Below are 18118 nucleotides of genomic sequence, written 5' to 3' on the forward strand. Positions count from 1 at the left end.
TACATATATACATATACAATGTGTGTGTATGTGCAAAATATATATTTTATACTATATGTTGTATATATATATAGTGGACATAATATATTCATTATATTGATTGGATATATCTATTATATAATATAAAATATGTATTTATATTATATAATGGATATAATGGATGTATACATATATAATGTGCATACATGTATAAAGTATGTATAACATATAGATTCATATATAATATATGATAAAATCTTCAATTGCTTTCTAACTATTCATTAAATTTAGTATTTTTATGCATTGAATTACACTTTGTCTTTCTCAACAATCAAATAACTATGTATGTTTTCAACTGACCATATATTTGGGTCAGTTTCCAGATTCTGTCCTGATCCGTTGTCATATATGTCTATGCTTATGCCAACGACACACTGCCATTAATGTAGCTTTAGAGTTAGTCTTAAAATCAAATAGTGTTAGTCCTACAGCTAGTGCTTTTCTAAAGATTTTGGATACACATTTCAGAAATAGCTTGACAAATTTACCAAAAATTGTCCTGTGGGAATTACAGTCTGTTTGTATTTTATCTGTACATTAATTTTGGGAGACCAGATATCATAAGAATAGTAAATATCTCATTCAATTGCAAATAATATTTTAATTCATAGTCATTGGACATCTTTCTGATTATTTAAAATTTTTGTTATCAGTCTTAGTAATATTTTGTAATTTTCAACACAAATGTTTTTCACATTCTTCATTAAATTTTTTCCTAACAATTTGAAATTCATTTTTTCTCTTTTTTCACACTGTTTTCTTTCTAGTATTCCAATGTACATATGTTAAAGTGTTTATTTTCTGAGCATTTTGAGACCCTGTTCATCTTTTTTCAAGCTTTTTTTCTCTTCAGAATGAATCATTTCTATTAATATCATGTCATATTTACTGACTCTTTTTCTGTCATCTTCATTTTTTAATGTGCATCTGATTCATTTTCTTTTAGAGTTTTCATTTGCTTTTTAAAATAATGGTGTGCAACTTTTATGTTAAGATTTCCTCTTTTATCAAGAACACATTACCTCTAAGTTCTTAATCCTATTTTTAATAGCTGCCTTGAAGTGTTTTTCTGCTATATTCAACATATAGACTATCTAGATATTGGTTATAATTCTTTACTCTTGTGTGTGACTTTGGATCATATATACATATATATTATATTAATAACTAGTGAGATTTTATGTTGCGATGGAGATTTTGGTTGATATATTATGGAGACTCCAGATTTTATCTTGTGAATATTTTCAATTTTTTTTTCTAGAATGCTGTTAATGTACTGGTAATCAACTTGATTCATGTAGGATTTGTTTTATACTTTGGTAGTGCCAATACTTAAAAAGTTCAAGGTAGTACCCAAGATCCTCTCATTTAATTGAGCTAAACCTCCAAAGATGTGTCCCCACCCCTCCAAAATCCTGTCCAGGTTTGATTTAGATTTTTGTTTTTTTTAAGTTATGTTCAAAATAGGGCTTATTCTAGGGCAGAGATCAAAAAACATTTGCTGTAGGTGAACACACAGTAAATATTTTAGTCTGAACAGGCCATATGGTTAACTACTGAATTCCACCGTTGTAGCACAAAAGCAACTAGACAATAGTTAAACAAATAAAGGTGGTTGTGTATTAATAAAATTTATATACAAAATCAGTCAGTAAGCAAGATTTTGACTGTGGGCTGTAGTTTGCCAACAACTCTTTAGTGCTTAGCTATTAATCTAAAGACTGCTGTTTTGATTGCCTGTGGTGTTAAGAGTTTATGGGTGTCTTTGGAGCTCTTATCCTTCTACAGTGCTTAACCTTGAGTTTTTCCCCTCTCCTCTCAGCCATGTAGAATTTGTTCTATTACTGCCCTTGTATAATTTATTACCCTGGTATGTGTAGACCAACTCTCAGCCAAGGATGTACAGGAACACTCCTCCTGTTACCCAAGCTGATTTTTGGGAGCCCCACCCCTGCTCACTTCATACTTCTCTGATGCTCTGTACCACATATTGTAGCCATTTGATCTGTTCTAAACTCTGCTTTCCACCTCGATAGCTCAGTACAACTACAGTGATCTTCTTGGGCCATTGCTCTTTGCACCTTGGTTAAGAAATTGTCATTAGACAGAAAACTGGTGCAGTCATGGGTCTTACTTAGTCAGTTTCCTATATTTCAAAGTTTATAGCCTGGCACAATTGTTCATAATTGTTTATAGGAGGAGGGATAGTCTGATATTGATTACCCTGTCATCTCTGTCATGTCTAGAGGCAGATAATTTGAATCCTTTTTTTTAAGTTATATTTTAGGTTTGAGAATACATGTGAATGTATGTTGCATGGGTAAACCCTTGTCCTGGGGGTTTGTTGCACATATTATTTTCTCACCCAGGTATTAATTCCAGTATGCAATAGTTATCTTTTCTGCTCCTTTCCCTCCTTTCTACTCCTCTTCCCCACTCAAGTAGACTCTAGTGTCTGTTGTTTCCTTCTTTGTGTTCCTAAGTTCTTATCATCTAGCTCCCTCTTATAAGTGAGAATATACAGTATTTGGTTTTCTGTTCTTGTTTTAGTTTGCTAAGGATAATAGCCTAATCTTTCTTTAAATATCAGGAAATATAAATATCTAACTAGAATTTACGTAAAAAGTATTTCTTTACATTAACTGAAAATGCAGGGTTCATTGATTTCAGGCACAGTTTGAATGGGTTTTTCATGTCACCAAAGCCTGCTCTATATTTATTTCTTATTTTTTTGTTTTATTTTATTCTATAGGACAGTATAGCCTCCTGATGTTCTCTTTTATTCTAGCAATAATGTATATTTGAGTTTAGGCCTAAACATCTTCATATTACTCTGCAAAGAGAAATAATATACTGTATCTTCCCTTAGATGAAGAAGAGACAGTTGTTATTCCAGAAAACATCAGTAAATATATTCTAGTTTCTGTATAAAGTAATTTAAGTGTCTAAATATAATTTCATTTATTTAACTGGAAAGTTAAGAGTTGAGATAGAGTGATTGCTTTAAGAAATTACATCTCCATCTTTGCAAGTGAGCGCTGAGATCTCACCTAGCGTGTATGGCTGCAAAAGAATGTGAGGCAGAATGGATGAGAAAGAGTGGAGTTATTACTCACGTCTTAGGAGGCAAGTTCATCTTATGACTTGTTCATCTGGTTTTCTGTGTTTTTGTGGGAACACACACACACACACTTTCACTTTCTCTTTCTTGAGAAATTCTAGGAATGATCTTAGGAATTAAGATGAACCATGCATTTGTACTTTATGTTCTTAGCACCTTAAAAATGGTGTGCTGAGTTGCATTATAAAATCTGTTAGAAGTTTATTTTAGAAACTACTACTTGGAAAACTTCTGAATCTTCTGTGTCTCTGGTAGGTTTACTGTCTTTGATAATGAGAATTTTGGAGCCAAGAGCATTACATTTTACAAGTGGCTACCAGAAGTCTTGGAACAAAATTTTCAGCTCAGCCAAAGCTCAGCCAAGACAGAAGTTTTATGACTCCACTATCAGTGCTTTTTTCTGCTGTTGCATCCCCTACCCTACCTTTATATCACATTCATGCAGCATATTATCATATATTTTTTCCATAAACCTGATATGATTTACTTATCTTTAAGATTTTATTACTTTTAATGTGAAATTGTCTCACATCCTTTTTCGAGGAAAGTAAGGTATAGTTTTATATTTTATAAACCTCAGTGAAATTTATCAGAAAAAATAAAGACAACTGGATAATTTTACCTGCAGGGAAAGGGGTGAAGGAATAATTTTTAAAAATTTTATCAATAAGTTACTTCAGAATCTTTGAATTACAAATCTTATGTATGACTGATGAGTTAGAACTTTGCAAATTTAGCTAGTTGCCAAAATTTTATAAAATGATTCAATGAAATTTCAGATAAAATGTAATCATCTAGCCTCAAATCCTTTTTCTTTCCTGCTTCATCCAACACAGTTATACCTTAATGTTTCCTAGAAGAAAACAGAGTTTATGCACCTAACACATTACTGGTGCTATCCTTTAGAATCTAGCTCTACTTAAGGTTCATTCAGAGAAAAAATAACAAGTAATACCCCCTTGGAGCACTACACTTAAAGAGTAACTGAGCCAGAAACAAAACTAAGCTCCAGCTTTTATGGTCTATAAAATTTGAGGTTCTACATTTTCATAGTTGTTAATAAAGTATATTAAGAATTTACATTAAGAATGTGGTACATACACACCATGGAATAATAGGCAGCCATAAAAAGAATGAAATTATGTCCTTTGCAGCAACATGGATGAAAATGGGGGCCATAATCCTAAGCACATTAATACAGGAACATAAAACTAAATGCTACATGTTCTCACTTATAAGAAAGAGATAAGCATGGAATGCACATAGACGTAAATATGGGAACAGTGGACACTGTCGTCTACTAGAGCAATTATCCTCAACCTTTGTGGTACCAGTGACCAGTATCATAGAAGACCATTTTTCCACGTACCTGAGATGGGGCCAGAGAGTGGTTTCATGATTATTCAAGTGCATTACATTTGTCACTAGATTCTCATAAAGAGCACACAGCCTAGATCCCTTGTATGCTCAGTTCACAATAGGGTTCATGCCCCTATGAAAATCTAATGCTGCTGCTGACCTGACAGGAGGTAGAGTTCCGCTTTGCCCACTTGCCAGCTGCTTACCTCCTGCTGTGCTGCCCAGTTCCTAACAAACCACAGAGCAGTACCAGTCTGTGGCATAGGGGCTGGGGACCACCATACTAGAGGGTGGAAGGAAGGTGTTGGGTTGAAAAACTACATACTGGGTACTGTAATCACTATGGCCATGATGGTATCTATATTGCAAACCTCAGCATCATGCAATATCCCCATATAACAAATCTTCACATGTACTCTCTGTATCTAAAATAAGAGTTGAAATATTTTTTAAAAATTATGAAAAAAATTATAACTACTCTGTATGATTTAATCCAGTATCATTTCCAAACTAGGATCAAAGTATTACAATATGGGATGATATCTGCAAGTCCTTTTATTACTTCTTCTTACTCTTTTTTTCAACTCTGGTTTCCCAACATCTCTTGGCTGGATTTTTACCAGGTTGAGTGACTTCCTAGAAAAGGTAAATTATTAAAACCCTGGGCATGGCCAGGTGTGGTGACTCATGCTTGCAATCCCAGCACTTTGGGAGGCTGAGGCAGGCAGATCATCTGAGGTCACAAGATCGAGACTAGCCTGACCACAATGGCAAGACTCTATTTTTACGAAAACAATACAAAAATTAGCTGGGTGTGGTGGCATGCACCTGTAATCTCAACTACTCGGGAGACTGAGGCACGAGAATCTCTTGAACCCAGGTGGCAGAGGTTGCAGTGAGCCAAGATCATGCCACTGCACTCCAGCCTGGGTGACAGCAAAGCGAGACTCCTTAAAAAAAAAAAAAAAAAAAAAAAGAAAACCTGGGCATGAATGGCAATAAAACTTTCAAATGCAAATTTGCTATTTTTGCTGAAATTTATTCTTCCTGCCCTGATACAAGCTTCCTGAATTGTTATATTTAGTACCTTTATGATGAATTTATGGCAGGTAATATAGACTGTATTACTTATCATATAGTCATGTATTACTATTGAGCTGGTACTACTATAAGTATTTTAAAGATATTGACTAATTTAATTCTCCCAATAAGCCTATATGTTAAGTACTATTATTCATCTTTAAAGAAGAGGAAACTGAAGCATGGGAATATTAAATATTTAACTATTGAAAATTAGTAAGGGGTAAAAACTAGTACTCTAATTTCAATGTGAGCTCCAAAGTTCATCTCCTACCATCTTGGTTCTGCTGTCTCTCTAAAGCAAAAGACAACAGTATTGTCCTTATTATTTTTAAGTATGTTCCTTCAATACCTAGTTTAATGAGAGTGTTGAGCATGAAGGGATGCTGAATTGTATCAAAGGCCTTTTCTGTGCCTATTGAGATAATCATGTGGATTTTTTTCTTTAGCTCTGTTTATGTGATGAATAACATTTATCGATTTGCATATGTTGAACCAGACTTGCATTCTGAGTGTAAATCCAACTTGATTGTGGTGGATAAACTTTTTGATGTCCTTCTGGATTTGGTTTGCCAGCATTTTATTGAGGGTTTTTGCATTGATGTTCATCAAGGATATTTGCCTGAAGTTTTCTTTTTGTTGTTGTTGTATGTCTGCCAGGTTTTGGTGTCAGAATGAGGCTGACTTCATAAAATGCATTGGGGAGGAGTCCTTACTTTTCAACTGTTTGTAATAGTTTTAGTAGAAATGTTCCCAGCTCTTCTTTGTACCTCTGGTATATTTCAGCTGTAAGTTCGTCTGATCCTGGGGATTTTTGGTTGGTAGGCTATTTATTACTGCTTCAATTTTAAAACGCATTATTGGACTGTTTATGGATTCAGTTTCTTCCTAGTTCAGTCTTGGGAGGCTGTTTGTTTCCAAGAACTTACTCATTTCTTCTAGATTTTTCTAGTTTATGTGCATAGAAGTGTTTATAGTATTCTCTGATATATATACATTTTTTTTTTTTATATTCCTGTGGTGGTCAATGGCGATATCTCCATGATCATTCTCTCTTTTCTTTATTAGTCTAGCTAGCATTCTATATATTTATTGGTTTTTTCAAAAAAACAGTTCCTGTGTTCATTGATTTTTTTGTAGGTTATTTTGTGTCTCTAGCTCCTTCAGTTCAGCTCTGATATGGTTATTTCTTGCCTTTTGCTAGATTTGGGGTTTGCTCTTGATTCTCTAGTTCTTTAAGTTGTGTTGTTAGGTTGTTAATTAGAGATTCTTCTAGTTTTTGGATGTGGGTTTTTGGTGCTATAAATTTCCTTCTTAACATTGTTTTAGCTGCATCCCAGAGATTTTGGTATGTTGTCTCTTTGTTCTCATTAGTTTTAAATAACTTATTCATTTTTGTCTTAATTTTATTATTTAGCCAGAAGTCATTCAGCAGCAGGTTGTTCAATTTCCATGTACTTTTGTGGTTTTGAATTAATTTCTTAGTCTTCAATCTGGGAGACTGTTTGTTATGATTTCAGTTCCTTTGCATTTACCGAGGAGTGTTTTACTTCCAATTATGTGATCAATTTTAGAGTGAGAGACATGCAGCAATGAGAAGAATGTATCTTATGTTATTTTTTGATGGAGAGTTCTATAGATATCTATCAGGTCTGCTTGATCCAGAGCTGAGTTAAGTTCCTAATTATCTTTGTTTGTCTAATATTGTCCATGGGGTCTTAACATCTCCCACTATCATCGTGTGGAAATATAAGTCTCTTTGTAGGTCTCTAAGGATTTACTTTAAGAATGTAAGTAAGTACATTCTTACTTACATTACAATGGGTCCTCCTGTATTGAGTGCATATATGTTTAGAATAGTTAGCTCTTCTTGTTGAATTGAACCCTTTACCATTAATTATGTAATGCCCTTCTTTATCTTTTTTGATCTTTGTTGATTTAATGTCTATTTTGTCAGAAACTAGGATTGTGACCTCTGCTTTTTTGTGTTTTGTATTTGTTTGGTAAATTTTCCTCCATCCCTTTATTTTGAACCTATGTGTGTCTTTGCACATGAGATGGATCTCTTGAAGACAGCATACAGATGGGTCTTGACTCTATCAACCTTGGCATTCTGTTTCTTTTAATTGGGGCATTTATTCCATTTACCTTTAAGATTAATATTGTTATATGTGAATTTTATTCTGTCATGATGCTGGAACTAGCATTTTCTTACACACATTATAAAAGGGAATTTTACATAAGTAGTTCTATGTATTTATGACAGGTAATGTTTCTACCGATAAAATGAAATACATGTGATTTAAATATAAAATTTATAAATTCTTATTTCTTTGAGCCTCTGAGTTTGGGTTTCTGTTTCACAGTAGAAGCTAATTAACCCGTATAGATATGAGTTATCAGGAATACTGTTACGATTAAATAAATTTTAGCAGATATCTAAATGATGAGAAGAAGAAAATCATGCTGGGAATTTTTAAGACCTTGCAATATAGATAAACTTAGCACTTTTGAGGTAAAATAAGGTCAGTATATCAAGAAAGATTGAGAAGGAGAAAATAATGTAGCACATTGTTATGGTAAAATATATTATTTTTAAATCAACGAATAAATAGGGAAAATGTTCATATGGGAGTTGCCCAGGGTCAGTGATCTTGGCTGGGTTGAAGTATTACTCTAGGGATCCACCAACATTTTGACTGTAAGCTGGGTTTATTGTAAATATTTACAATATTAATATGTTGATTAATGTAACCTCTCACACACTCTATTCCTTTCTAGCTTCATTTTCTTTATAGCAACTGCCACTATCTGATTTTATATATATATAGTCTGTCTCTTTTAAAGACAAGGGTTTCTTTTCTTCATTGTTCTATAATTAGTTCAGAGAATGGTTTTTGATTATATTAAAACATATGTAATATTTGCTGAATTGTAAAATTATTGAATGAATTTTGATACCTAATAAAATGGCAACTTTCATATAGAAAATTAAATGCATTTTATTTTTCTTCCTCTCAACAGATACCACAATCAACTGTAAGATGTAAACAATTTAAAAATATAATTTTGCAGGTTATTTAGAGAAAATATTTGTTATGGCTGTTGTTGTGGTTGTGGTTGTGGTTGTGGTTGTGGTTGTTGTTTTAACTAATCTCAGCAATTCTCATGGCCCAGGACCATGCCTGAAATAGTGGAGAACACAGAGATTAATCAAAGGATGAATGGGTAAATGGAACAATAATGAAATAAAGCAAGGCGGTGCAAATGCTATATGTATGCAGATAATGGAACTTCCAATTCTTCATATTCCTAATTTGAGCCTGGCTAGTATGGTGTAGAATAAGTATTGTCATTTCCAGTTTAGAAAAGTCAAGGGCTTTGCCCAAGATCATATAGCTGGAAAATGGTGGAGGCAAGATTTGAATATATAACTTCCAAATCTGAGGGTACTGCTTTTCTCTTCTAATAGCACAATAATGACACTTGTAATGGTATAGAGATATGGTAGGATAGAGAAGTGTATGGGATTAAAAAACAAAAAAACAATAATAAAACTAGAGTACATACTAGTACATTTGTCTACTTGGGCTGCCATAACAAAATACCATTGACTAGGTGTCTTAAACAATAAAAATCTATCATCTCACAGTTCTGCATGCTAGAAGTCCCAGAGTGAGGTGTCCATATGTTTAGTTTCTGGTGAAGGCTCTTCCTGGCTTGTAGACTGTGCCTTCTCTGTGTGTCTTCACTTGGTCCATACCTGTGAGCGCAAAGAAGTATCTCATTGTTTTTTCCCTCTCTTTACATTAACATGTGTCCTATGGAATTAAGGCCTCACTCTTGTGACTTCATTTAATTTAAATTACCCCCAGAGTGCTCTGTCTCCAAATACAGTGAGAATAAGGGTTGAGGCTTCAACATATACATTTTGGGGGGATAAAATTCAGTCTATACCAACTAGAAACATAAGTGATGGATTTAAATCACAAGTATTCCTAGAGACTTGAATTGGGTCCTTAAAACTAGACGTTTTGGTCTAGTGAAGCATTTAGTGCATATTCACCCAGAACTACCATTTTCTGCATATTAAATATTCTTCACATCAAATTATCATTATATATAGTATTTTTAACCTGAATTCTAAATGAATCTTACAGGACACTATTTTTTTTTTTTTTGTTTTGTTTCTATTCTCTCTTTTTACAATTTTTGGCAATATATTACAGATGCTTAAAATATATAGGGAAATTACAAAGTTTATCTAGAAGATTTATCTCTTATTTTACAGGCGCAGCAGCTTACTGATCTGGAACAAAAATTAGCTGTAGCCAAAAATGAACTGGAGAAAGCAGCTCTTGACAGGGTAAGTCTACATTCATGAACCATTACAACTTTAGTTTTAGCAAAAGAAAAGTTAAAGTATATTAATTGCTTTTCTTGATTTATGAATGTGTTTCCAGATGCTGTGTATATAAGATAGTTACAGAATTCAGGAAGGTTTGGTATCTTCTTTGGAATCCAATTATTTCTTTGTTTTGCTGCTACAGTAAATTGACTGAAGGTTCAGTCTTTGTGAGTTCATGGCTCCAGTTTTCACCTCACTGGTATATTTATTCCATAATACTGTGAATAAACGTGCTTTAAAACATCAACTAAGGCACTATATATTAACTCTGGGTGACTGAGTTATGAAGCAAAAGGAACTAATTATTGGCATCAAATTGTTATAACTAGTTTTTGAATGTGTATATCTTATTTATATTTATCTATATTTTCTTGGAAACATGCACAATAACACTGAGTATAGCAATGTTTATATTAATAATTGGAAGTAATTTAACTGTTTACTGTAAGATAATCAATGCACCTATTTTTATATATTTTCTATACTCAAATTTGGAAATAGTAATTGAAACATAATATTAACAAATACACATAAATGGATGCACAATTGCTGCAATATGGTTTAAATCCTAGAAGATCATTAGATTCCCATGATTCTGAAGCAGGCTGGTCTTCTCTGAATTGTTACCCTCTCTGACTCTTGGAATATTCTTCATGATATTAAATGTTTTCCCATTTGACCTCACATAATCCTTTTAGTCAATCAATGACTAAATAGTTTTTTTTTTTTTTTTTTTTTTTTGAGACGGAGTCTCGCTCTGTGGCCCAGGCTGGAGTGCAGTGGCCGGATCTCAGCTCACTACAAGCTCCGTCTCCCAGGTTTACGCCATTCTCCTGCCTCAGCCGACTAAATAGTTTTGAAGTGCCTTTTTTTGTTGTGGCCATCCTATGCTAGGTACAATGGAAAATAGAAAATATATGAGACAAGGTCTTGGGTCTCATATCTCTCACAATTTTGTTTAGCACTAAAAATTAGGAAATAATTGTATGCTGAGACATGAGGCAACAGAAGCACAGAGAATACATATGTATTTTGTAAGTACCCGTGGGTCATAGGGCACGGTATAGTCACAAAACACTTTATTTTGCAATTGGAATTTGGCCTGAGTCACAGAGCTCAGGGTTATTGTAGAGTTGTTCCTCCATCTTTAGTTGTACATATTCTTACCCATTCGATGCTCTTCTCCTTCCAATTCCACCTCCTAACCCCTGTCATTATGTCTCTAGATTTCAGGATGAGAGCCTGATGTGGCAGTGGTTAAATAACGGTCTCCAGAGATAGTTTACTTGTGTTCAAATCATGGCTCTTCAACTGAATGATCATGTTCAAATTCCTCAAAATCTTTATGTCTCATTGAGAATAACAATAAACTTTATTTATAATGGTGATGAGAAAATTACACACAGCCAAAAATTACAGTACTAGGTACAATGCCTGGAAAACATTCAGTAAGTAAGCTTAGAAGTTATTATTGTTACTGAATGAGATCACAGACTGCTTCTCTGTGATAACAATTCCCTCTTTAACCTTGAGATCTTGTCACGCCTTTTGGTAACTGTAAATGCCTTTTATATTACTGGAGGCTGATTTTAACAAATCATGTGTAAGATACATATGAGGCTCATAAACTGTAGCCATAAAGTCAGATAGAAATGCTAGCTGACTTCAAAAGGGATAAAAACTACAGCTTAATGAAATGGATTTTCACCTCTCTCCATCATCTTTTTTTTTTATGAGGTTTTTAAAATACTCTTAGAGTATCTAGTTCCCAAGAATATAATATCTGGAATTCAAATAATCTTAAGTACTTCATACATATTATGAAAAACTCTTAACACTTCAACTTGATTCGTATGACATATTTAATGAAAGAAGTCTCAGTTTAGTGTCTCAGTATAAACAATAATATTATCAAGAGCTAAGAATCAACCTTGAGTTTCCAATCAATTATTTATTTGGCAATATCTTATGAATCATATATGGTTGGCTTCAGCTACTCGAATATAAGAGAAGCCTTATGCTAAGAAAAATCTCTCAAACTTTTACATTAAAAGTATTCGTATAGTTTCTGTCCCTCACAAAATTTCACCCGGGAAAGCATACATTATTACATCCATATTACAGATGACATAGGTAAAATAGGTGACCTGCATAGACTCCAACAACTGAGTAATAACAGAATGAGAAATCTTTTTGCCACTACACAGTGTCTGGCACATAGCAGGAATATAACAAACACTTCTTAATTAAAAATAAAGACCTGACTTAAATGAATAAGCATTCTAGTCATCCTACATACACGGGACCTGAATATCACTGGAGCAGAGGTCCCAAAATATTAAATGACTTTCCCAGGCTCTCTGAGCTGATTTCATGGCAGAAATAAAGTTAGGGAGAAAGCGTTTGGCCTCACAGCCTCTCATCGTATTTCCAAAGCCTGCAGTTGAAGACTTGGTGTCTGTATACAAAAGAATTAAGGTAACATGAAAAAATGAAAAAAAGTTTCATTTGTGTAGAGATTAGATATTAGGGGCACAGTCGTCTTTGCAATGTATATCTTGTTGTCCCCAGACAAAATGCATTTTCTTCTGAGAAAAGTATTAACACACACACACACACACACACACACACACACACAAAACCTATCTCTTAAATCTTCCACCATCTTAGGATCACATATGAGAAATAATTTCTTATAAACTTTTCATATTATACAGTGTAAGTGGTAGTATTTTTTAATATATGAAATAAGTTTCTTTTCTAATATACAAGATAAAATGAGAAATATTTCATTATTTTCTCTTGTAACAGAGCACTAACTTATATTCTCTGGAGGATTTGTTTAATTTTTTATATAACAAGCGTGAGTTGTGTTAGAAACTGGTGATACCACAGAAAGGATACCAGCCTTCAAAAAAGTTTGTTAAAAGTGAACATTAAATATATAGATAATTTGAAATGATGGTAAAGACTAATAAGATATAAAATTAGAAAATATATTAACAATTTTAAGAAAGACGCATTCCTGGAAAGGGTGATAGGGGCTGTTTCCATGAAAATAGTGTGTGAGCTGATACATATATTTTAAGTGGTAGTTTCTATATGGGTATTTGGAAGAAGGGTTCTGCAAGCAGAGGAAACAGCATTTGTAAAGGTTGTAATATGGAAATGAGTTTGGGATGCTTGAAGGTCTATATACAAATGATATTGTGATAAACAGGGCATTTTAGTTAAGGAACTTTCATTTTACTATCACATTTTGAAACAAGTGGGAAAAGTCATGTGCCGCAGGGAGCGGAAAGACAGAGCAAAAACAAGACTGGCTGTACACGGTTTACATCGTATTTCATTAGGTGACAGCTTGTTTTAGCAAACTTCAAAGTAGACAGTAGCCTGCAGTTTAAAACAAATAACACCTAACAGTATAAATAAAAATGTAATGCCATCGTGGTGTAAAATCATCCTCTGGGTTTTGCTCGTGGAACTGAGTCAAGCCAAACCTGAGTATGAGTAATAGACTCTGTTAAGTTAGAGGAACTTAATAGGCATTAGGTAAGTGGTGGGCAATTCGGACCTGAGGGTTTCTCCCATTTTTAGGCCATATAGGGTAACTTTGTGACCTTGTCATGGCATTTGTAAAATGTCATGGTGCTGGTGGGGGTGTCTTTTAGCATGCTAATGTGTTATAATTAGTATATAATGAGCTGTGAGGATGACCAGCGGTCACCCTCGTTGCCTTGTTGGTTTTGGGGGTTTTGGCTGGATTCTTGACTGTAATCTCTTTTATCAGCAAGGTCTTTATGACCTATATCTTGTGCTGACCTCCTATCTCACCCTGTGACTTTTAATGCCTAATCTGGGAATGCAGCCCAGTAGGTCTAAGCCCAGCCCCTATTCAAGATGGAATTGCTCTGGTTCAAACACCCTTGACACTATTATCTAACAAGGCCCAAAGGAAATGAGAGTTTTATCAGAGACAAATTTGTTTTCTCCATTATGTGGGGAAATCAAGTAGAGGTATAGGCTAATCTGAGAAACATGAGAATCTACATTGCTATGGCAATGATTCTAAATACAGAAAGTAGATGCAGAAAGAAAGACAGCAAGTTTCATCAACAGAGTAAACAGACAACTTATAGAATAGGTTTAAATATTTGCAAATTATGCATCTGACAAAGGTCTAATATCTAGCATATATAAGGAACTTAAATTTATAAGAGAAAAACAAACAACCTCATTAAAAAGTAGGCAAGGGACATGAATAGACACTTTTCAAAAGAAGACATACATCTGGCCAAGAAGCATATGAAAAAAGCTCAATATCACTAATTATTAGAGAAATGCAAATCAAAATCACAATGAGATACCATCTCACACCAGTCAGAATGACTGTAATTAAAAAGTTAAAAAATAACAGATGGTTGTGAGGTTGCAGAGAAAAGGGAAGACTTATATAGTTAGTGGGAATGTAAATTAGTTCAACCATCATGGAAAGCAGTATAGCGATTCCTCAAAGAGCTAAAAGCAGAACAATCATTTGACCCAACCATCCCATTACTGGGTATACACCAAGAGTAATACACATTTTTCTTCCATAAAGACATATGCATGTGAGTGTTCATTGCAGGACTATTCACAATAACAAAGGTATAGAATCAACCTAAATGCCCTTCAATGACAGATTGGATAAATAATATGTGATACACATACACCATGGAATAATATCCAGCCATAAAAAAAAAAATGAGATCATGTCTTTTGCAGGAACATGAATGGAGCTAGAGGCTATTATCCTTAGAAAGCTAATGCAGGTACAGGAAACCAAATACCCACCACTCCCACAAGGGAGCTAAATGATGAAAACTTAGGAACACAAAGAAGGAAACAACAGATACTGGGGTCTACTTGAGGATGGATGAAGGCAGAAGGGAGAAGAGTAGAGAGGAGTAGAAAGGGTAACTGCTGGGTACTGGACTGAAGACCTGGGAGATGAAATAATCTGTATAACAAACCCTCATGACACACATTTACCTATTTAACAAACCTTCATAGGTGCCCCCAAACCTAAAATAAAAGTTAAATAAAGATGGTAACTTTCAAAAAATGGTATTCTCTACATCAGAGTAACCTAGAGTATATTTCCTTTCCTGCAAACTATTGTGACGGAAATCATGTTAATTCAAGAGAAAGTAGTAAGATATATCTTTGTATTTTGGTGTTCAAAATATATCATGAAATGCATTAGCTCCTAGAAACAGACTGAGTGTGGATAAAAAAGTATGTCATGATGAAATTTATATATTAGGCAATTACATTTGAAAACGGATATGTATTTTTGTGGGGAGTCTAGGCTAAGAGGAAAGGAAGAATGCAAGCAGATAATTGATGAGCATAGCTAAATGTAAATATGTTAATACCTCTTTTTGTAGGAGTCACAGATGAAAGCAATGAAAGAGACTGTGCAGCTCTGCTTGACATCCGTTTTCCGTGATCAGCCTCCTCCCCCTTTAAGTTTAATCACGTTGAATCCCACTCAGATGTTACTCCCACCCAGGAATATTGCCTCTAAGCTTCCAGATGCAGGGGCCAAAAGCAAGGTACCTACCTTTTATTTGTGCTTTGTAAAGTAACAGCAAGTAATGTGTTGTCTTTAAAGCCCAGTGTATATAATCACCAGAGTGGGTTCAAGTATGATAACAAATCCATTGAAAGATTAGGAGGAAAATGGAAGGTAGTAATACCAGCTTGTAAAATGTCCATAGTCACTAGAAGAATGTTGGAAGGCAGCTTTTCTTTCATAGAGAACCTAGCTGTTTCTTAGGCAGAATCATCTAACTGTTTAACATAAAACAAAAACTAATGATATTGGAATAAGTCAAAAGAAAATATCTTGTATTACGTTGCAATAAACATCACAGGTTTGATATGGAGAATATTTTCTGGGGTATAAGTATCTTCAGAAAAGTATTTATTTTTTTCTTAAGTTCAGAACTCTCAAAACTGGCTGCACATTAGAATCTTAGTGTAAATATTTTTTAAAGTGTGCTTAGGTGTATTTACATTAAAAAAGCCTGACTCCTGGGAATTTTTTCCCCAGACCTATTAAATTAGATTTTAGGGGAGGGGAGCGTTAGACTCCAGTTATCAGTAATTTTTCAGAGTCCCAGGGGACTTTAAGGTGCATTTAACGACAACTCATTTGAGCAAATCTTCCTCCAAATTCCCTCCACCAACCTAGTTTAGACAAAACAAAGAATATTTAATGGTGCTTTTGTTTCAATCTTCAAAAACTTAAATTTGTAGGTCCTACATTGAAATAAATCCTGACAGCCAGAAATCATCTTTGGAGAAAGGAGTTTTGTTTTGGGCACTATGTTGGAAAGATCTAGTTCTCTGATCACTTGTGTGAGCATCACTTGTTATTCAAATGAGTGCTATGGATACCAGCCTGACTTCTAAATGCAAATCTCAAGGGTTGAGCGCAGAAAATCTTAAGAACCACTAATTCAAATACCTAATGATGTGTTACATCTGACTTTCTTACTGCTTATTTCTGAGATTTCCTATTTTTGAATTAAAGTGGGTAGAAGATTTAGTCTGTGTGAGATCCTTATGTAATATTAATGTTTCTCTTTTAAAATTATTCAAAACAACATAATTTAACTTTATTATATTATTGTCTGTGTTTTTATATGTACTGAAGGACCTCTAAGAATTTCAAGGCCAATATTTTTCTCATTAGTTTTGTTCTGCCTCTTCACTGAAAAGTAGAGATTCAAAGTGTTTGTTTACCTAACAAAACTCAGGCAAAATAAGTACATGATAATGTAGTTTTTTAATGTTCATCATGAAACATTCTGGGTAAGTTCTTTGAAACTGGTCATTGGTGAAATGCACAGCTGCAGACAGCCTTACCCATCTGTCAGGAAACCACACCCGTAGTCCACTTAGTGTTAAGCCTCCAAAGGATGAGGAAAGGTTCAGTCTCATTAAGACTCATGACTTTGGACAAAACAGCTTTGTCATTCTATGGGCACATTATATTTGTTTCCAACTCAAAATATATCTGTTTAAAGTCATTATTAAAACTAGACTGTTTTTGACCCTCAATATGTGGAGGAAATTCCTAGTTGTTGCTGTAACTGGTTTTCTATGAATAAATGTATGCCTTGTCTTTGAAATAAATAATAAATATTTATTATTTATCTTGGCTTATCACAGAAAAAAAGATAGAAAATCATTTAGAAGACCATAGTTTGGTGATTGCCTATTTAAAAAAAAAATAACAAGAAAGTCAATTGTTTAAGATAGAATTTAGTAAGTCTAATTTAATTGTACTATAGAATGTTCTGTTTTACAAAGATGTCCATTAAAAGTTTGGATGCTGTTTAAGTTTTGCTCATATTATTTATCTTTTTAATAGTGGTAAAATTGTATTTTTTGTATGTTTGGGACTTAATCCCTAAGCAGTACCCTCACAAATAATATTTTAAAAATCTTGAATAATATAATGTGATATGGGTGTGTATAATAAACATTTCAGTCATGGAATAATTATTCTGTATATCCAAAAAGACAACTTGTAAATGAGGATATTTGACTGGTTTCAAGTTCTTCAGAATTGGGTAAAAATAGCCACAGTGATATGCAGTGCCTGGTGAGAGTTGTGAGACAATCCTATCACAGGACCTCTTGGTGCCTCAGTTTCCTTAGTGCCAAACCCAGTGTTATTGTGATGTGAGTACTCAAAATCATAATTCTTCTAATTTTGCACGATATCTGGCCATCTTCATCTAATTTCATTTGTTTCTTATAATTATCAGTCCTTATTTAGAGAGGTCTTATTTTTTCCTGATATAAATCCTTACATTTCCCAGTATGCAATTTTAAGCAATTTTCAGCTCATGTATAGAAAAAGACAACATAGTGACCAAAATATGTTATTCGTTTTTTCTTCTAGGAGATTGGGTAATGCAGCCAAATTTTTTATTCCTGAGCATGAATGTGTCAATATTTATATGTGTGTGTTTGTGTCTATATATTTATATATGTACATATATATGCAAATATTCTATATATAATTTTATATGATATATTATGATATATATTAT

The 18118-nt window shown here is 33.7% G+C and overlaps 1 protein-coding gene across 3 annotated transcripts in view; it reads left to right on the forward strand.

Moving 5' to 3' along the window:
* LUZP2 (leucine zipper protein 2) overlaps positions 1-18118 on the forward strand; it is a 583280-nt gene that overhangs the window by 481462 nt on the left and 83700 nt on the right. For all 3 annotated transcript variants that reach the window (XR_001881449.1, XM_017851852.1, XM_017851851.1), the window contains 2 exons: positions 9891-9965; positions 15437-15604. Coding sequence is in view for 2 of the 3 variants with exons in the window: in XM_017851852.1 (XP_017707341.1) it covers positions 9891-9965; positions 15437-15604 (243 nt within the window). In the remaining variant the exon portion in view is untranslated. The remainder of the gene's footprint in view (positions 1-9890; positions 9966-15436; positions 15605-18118) is intronic.

Source organism: Rhinopithecus bieti, unplaced genomic scaffold (assembly GCF_001698545.2).
Source record: "Rhinopithecus bieti isolate Rb0 unplaced genomic scaffold, ASM169854v2 scaffold_34314, whole genome shotgun sequence".
NCBI classification, from domain to species: Eukaryota; Metazoa; Chordata; class Mammalia; order Primates; family Cercopithecidae; genus Rhinopithecus; species Rhinopithecus bieti.